At 41.5% G+C, this 6,000-nt stretch overlaps 1 protein-coding gene across 1 annotated transcript; it reads right to left on the bottom strand.

Moving 5' to 3' along the window:
- Positions 1 to 4,198: 4,198 nt before the first annotated feature.
- Positions 4,199 to 4,881, bottom strand: LOC145800720 (protein FAR1-RELATED SEQUENCE 5-like). The gene is made up of 2 exons (XM_082890450.1): positions 4,809 to 4,881; positions 4,199 to 4,734 (listed from the first exon to the last, which is right to left on the bottom strand). Exons 1-2 carry the CDS (start codon positions 4,879 to 4,881, stop codon positions 4,199 to 4,201), a joined length of 609 nt encoding a protein of 202 aa, XP_082746576.1.
- Positions 4,882 to 6,000: the final 1,119 nt, after the last annotated feature.

Here is a 6,000-nt window from a genome sequence, read left to right as displayed (position 1 = left end):
GAAAACATTATGTGTTCTTATTCCGGTTATCAGCCTAGATTTACTATGTGATGCACACCGCATACAAGTATAGACTGGGTCGCCTGAATTGGAACAAAACATTTCATGTTTGTTTATTTGAAAATGGTTTGATGGTGCTACCCGCAAGTAGGCTAAGACGTGGATTTGCCACCCTCAGGTGGGCTTAGAAAACATGATTTTGCCACTATCTAGTGGGCTTAAAACATACATTTGATGAATTGTTCCAATCCAAATAACCCAACCTTCACCCACAGGCATTCAGGCAGTTATATCACATAAGCACATAGCCTCATGGTAAGCCTGCTATTCATGGCAGTCACTCACACACATGCAAGGATGCTAAAGCATAAAACTCACCGAGTACTCCAAGCCAAAACAGAAGCTAATTAGAAATCCATGCATGATCCTAATTATACAGAAATGCCTAATGCAACACATGCAAAATGCAACTATAGCAGGCTCGGCTATTCTAAACATGGCATATGAGATGCAACAGCTAACAAGTATTCAACTTTGAAATTGAAATACAAATGTAGTTAGTATGATGCGCCGAGCCCGGTGCATGCAAAACAGATGAATGATGCAAACATGCTGTTATACTGTATACTAATTGAAACATGCCCTAATTTAACCATCATAAACGGGTAAATAAAAGGGAGAAAGACGTGGGTTTGGAAGACATACATCACACGCACGCACACTTATTACAACATTGTCCTCGCGCGGAGGGTCTGAATAAATAATATACAGTCCCAAATAACACAGTCCAAATAATACAGCCCAAATATGTACAAATCCCTAATTAATTTACAAATTAACTAAGAAAAATAATAAACTGGCGTGCAAGCCAGGGACTGTCTTGACTCTTTTCCAGATGATGAATGATGCATGTCCGGGTTACCTTTGCGCGGAAATCCACTGTGATGCCCCAATTAGCCTCTGTTTTGCAATGGTTCTTGGAAAGCGCGCCAAGCCCCGGAAGACTGTTGACTCTTGATTTGCTGTAACAGAGAGCAAGAAAAGGGCATGGCAGAGTATTTTCACACATGTATGCATGACTACCCTTCAGGGAGTGTAGTCCTCGATCCTCGTGCCACCAATCACGCATATCGATGCATGATGGCCGGGGAGTCGAATTACATGACTCACTATGGAATGAATGCACACGAAAACACAACAAGACCTAACTCTATCATGGGCAATCCAGAGTGTCGGTGACAGGGAATTGAGACACGTTCTGTCACTCGAAGTACGAAACGTCCCTCGTTTCTCGTGCTCGGGCTAACTCCTATCCCAAGCATGATGCAATATGCATGATATGCATGAAATGCAACTAAGATACAACCTAACATACATAATGCTATGAAATGGCATACACGATGCACGAGATAACATGGCATACACAATGCGCTAACATACAACCTAGCACACGCAATGCTATGAAATGAAATGGCATACACAATGCATAATGGACTTACATCAACATGAGTGGACCTCAGCCACACTCACATAGGAGGCCATACGATGAAAATGAGACAACTCGAGATGCGCGCACGCATGCACGCAAACCGAGGACCGACCCTAAGGCACAAAATGCCACTCTAACAAGACATGGCAAGGCATGAAATATGATATGAAAACATGAAAATTTCAGAAGCGAAATATGATGCAAAACAACCCCGAATCATGGAAACATGGCACCCGATGCATGAAATGGTACCCGAAATGCAAAATTAGGCATACGCAATGACCTATAGCTATACAAAGCATGCATTATTTGATCATGAAGCATGAAGACAGATTCAAGGAAGTCCCAAAACAAGCATATTTACAGTTTTAAGCAAGGCCAAATAGTGAACACAAATGGGGCTAAGCTAACATGCAAAAATGGCTCCGAAAGAGAGATAATGAAGCAAGTGGAAGCTGCTGTCCCTAAAAAGAGAAGGGCCCTTATACAATGTTGAAGAGGGGCCCAAAATATGGTATTCTACAGTTGGTGGCCGAGCCAAAAACAGCACACAAGCATGCTCAAAATGCTATACAAAATAAGGCCTAAAAGGAGGTCTAAACACAAGGAGGAAAAAGGAAACATCAAACAGAAAAATACCCTTGATGAAACATGAAGAGGGGGTCAAAATAAGGCCATTTACAGTTTGGACCAAAGCCCAAAAACAGAAGCATAAGAGGCTAACAAATCATGCAAAAATGGAGCCAAAAGAGAGATACAAAGGCAAGTGGCAAATGAAAGCCTCAAACAGTGATGAGCCCTTCAACAATGTTGAAGAAGGGCTCAAAATAAGTCACTTTACAGTTTATGACAGAGCTCAAAACAGTTTATACATAGGCCTAAAATACTATGCAAGGAGATGGCATAAAAGAAAGGTAAAGAAGCAAGTGCCACAAGGAAGCCTCAAAAAGTGAGAGGCCCTTAAACAAACATGAAATAGAGCTCAAAAAAATTCTATTTTCAGTTAGGGTCGGAGCTCAAAAAAGTAAGCACAAGGAGCTAGAGTATGAACCAAGAGAAGGGTCAAAAAGGGGAGAAGAGGACTTACCCTTGAAGACTACTCTTTGACAGTCTTTTGGACCAAAATGCAGCGCTCCTAGGCTCTGAAGAACAACCTCAAGCTACTGGAATGGAGGATGGAAGGGTGGGGCTATGGGTTGGTGAAGAAATGGGTGTAGGACTTGAGAGGTTTGAAGCTTGGAAGTGTAGAGGGAGAGAGATACAATATGGGAGCTCAAAGGTGATTTTTCTAACCCTTATTACAGAGCTGGGAGGCTGGTTTTATAGGCAAAAGAGGGGGAGAAAAGAGGGAAAAAATGGGGGGGAAAACAATTCAAGTTTCCCCCCAAAAAGTTGGCCCCCCTGATACAAAATCTGGGGGAGAAAGAGATACATATTTGAACTGTGTCAGCGGAGGGGGTCATGGCCGGCTGGTTATTGAGGTTGCAGGTGGCCGGCCGGCTCTTCCCATGGCCGGCCGGCCAAGGGTCAAAAGGTCCAAGAACAATTGCTGGCCGGCCACCACATATTGGTGGCCTCCCATGTGTGCTCAACACAATCATGTGGTCAAAAACTGGAGATAGAGAACTAGGAGAGAGAACAACCCACTTTTCAAAGGGGTTCAAAAGGTTCAAAAGCAATTACTGGCCGGCCACCAAATATTGGTGGCCTCCCATATGTGTATATCACAAATATGGGATTTAGGGTTTAAGAAAATGGCCCAAGGGTGGTCAACATTGGCTTTGAAGTGAGAAAAACGGGCGACGGAGGGCGATGAAGGGATAAAGTTGGCTGACAGAACAATTACTGGCCTCCCATCCTTCTACGGCCTTTTCACCAATGAAATAGAGGTCCCTACCAAAAATGAACCCAAACCGATGCAGAATGAAGGTTTGGGGGCCGAAACGCGCAGCCCGAGGCCCCGAAAACTGGCTGTTAGGCACCGGAAGTGGTGCTCGACCACGAAGTTGGTTTTTTGGGCCACAGTGTACCTCAAAAGGGAGCAAACAAGATGTATGCCAAAAGCCGGAGCAAATGGAGGTGGTTAAGCGGTCCCGAACCGAGGCACACGGCCAACGGCTCCGAAAAATCGGAAACCGGACTCCAAACGGGAAAAATGGCCTACGACCACGAAACGTAGCCTACGGCCACTGAGAGATGATCTACGGGACCTCTCCCTCCCTTCGGGAAGAGAAAACAGAGCCTGGTTCGCAAACCGAGGCAAAGCACAAAAAAGTCCGAAAGTCGAGAGGCAAGGCTCGCAGTCGAGACTCTGAAACCTCTGAACAAGCACGATATGCAACATCACCGAGCGCTCAACTGGTGACGTCTGAGTCTCAAGGTCGGTCAAAAATGGGGTGTCTACAACCACCGATGTCGAGCTTGTGGAAACACAATTTCTATAGCATTTTGCATAGCTCTACACTGATCAGTTATGATAGCTTTTGGCGAATGATTTGACATGTAACTTAACCATGACTTGAATAGCCCAACAAATGTGTTAGTGTCTTCACTAGACAACAATCCACAACCAAGCAAAATGGACTGTCCATGGTGATTAACTCCGACAAATGGAGCAAATGGCATGTCATATTTGTTCGTCAAATAAGTTGTGTCAAATGAAACGACATCTCCAAATGCTTCATAAGTCGCCCGACTCTTTGCATCAGTCTAAAACAAGTTTCTAATGCGAAACTCCTCACCAACATCAATCACATAAAAGAATCTCTCACTATGTGCTTGCATCCTCATAACATAACTTTGAAGTGATTCGGTATCACCTTCCCCAAGCCTCAACCTTCTAGCTCTCTCAATGTAATTTCTTGCATCTCGCTCGTCAAATGTCAATGACTCGTATCCCCCCGCTTCAACAACCATTGAATGAAAGTTCCTAGACACCCCAATCCCTGCTTGATCATTAATTTCTAATCTTATCTTCACAAGAGTAAGAATTTTCTTATTCATTGCAAAATGACGTGAGTCGGTGGGAATCAAATCATGATTATGCTCAAGGTTAACTGTGGTTAGTTTATATCTCCTATCCTTTTGTACACTACCTCGTACCCTTGCTGTGCAACCAATTTTTGTGGACAAACATGGCTTCAGAGGGTTGACTTTAGATGTCTTTTTTCTCTGCCCCGCTCGAGAACATTCAATTGCAAAGTTTAGCAATTGCCCATCATCTCCAAAATGTTGTGCTCTATGAGCTATATAAATCCAACATGCTTAGCATATTTGCCATAAAATGTGTACACCTCTTCCCTTGAGCTAAAACACATACCCTTTTTAGGTTCTTCAACGTGTTCGCCCTCATTTATTAAAGGATTCTCACCAACATTTGAATCAACCTCCATTTCTCCACTTTGCGTATTGAAATAACAATTAAACAAATATCATTTCTGCAACAATGCCCAAACAAAAATACTGTTTACAGATTATGGAACTAAACTTCATATTTTAGATTTTATATAAACAGTTTACAGATTATGGAACTATTCATAATTGTGAGCCAAATTTCATATCTCACATTACTTATCTCACAAAATTACTTATCTCACATTACTTTTCATAATTGGAACTACACTGTTTACAGATTATGGAACTACACTGTTTACTTATCTCACAAAAATGTCTACAAATTACTCATATTCAGATTACAGATTATCTAACACTGCCCAAATTTCATATTTCATATTATATAACAATTACTCATAAAATAACCACAGTTAATCATAGGTCCAAAATGACAGATTATATTTCATATTATGTTTACAGATTATATTTCAGATTTCATAGGTCCAAAATGACAAATTGATTAGAATTAATTTCAGATTTCCTTCCTTGTACTGAATTTACAATTACCAGTAACTGTGTTTACACACAAGGAATGACAAATTGATAATATGTTTACTTCTAATTATTTCTAGTAACTGTGTTTACACACAAGGAATGACAAATGCATAATATGTTTACACATAAGGAATGACAAATTGATTAGAATTAATTTTAGTAATTTACCTAAAAAACACAACTCTTGTCCAAAATGACAAATTGATTTCAGTTTACAGATTATATTTTAGATTTCAGAATTAGCATATAACTGAAAGAGAACTCAAGTTGGATTACCATATGAAATTGATTTTTTACCTCATAAACCAGATTGACGGACAGAGACAGAGCAGAGCAAAACTAGACAGAGCAAAATTACAGGACTTCTGAGGATAAATGAGAGCGAGTAATCTGATATGGTGGAGGAGGAGGAAATTTCACATTCTTCTGAAGAAATGAGTTAACATCTGAGACCCACTTCCACAACCCATACAGAGAATTTCAATCCTTCTGGAGAAAGACTAGCCACTAGTTTTTGCAGAAATTCCCGGCGAGCTATGGTGGAGGAGGAGGATGGCGGCGAGAGGTGAGGATGGGCGAGGGAAGACAGACGAGGATAGACGACGATGGCGGCGAGAGTTGAG

This window comes from Camellia sinensis, chromosome 10, assembly GCF_055761805.1.
Source record: "Camellia sinensis isolate YWXY chromosome 10, ASM5576180v1, whole genome shotgun sequence".
NCBI classification, from domain to species: Eukaryota; Viridiplantae; Streptophyta; class Magnoliopsida; order Ericales; family Theaceae; genus Camellia; species Camellia sinensis.
The sequence above is the reverse complement of the archived record's forward strand: the minus strand, read 5'-3'. Positions and strand labels throughout refer to the sequence as shown.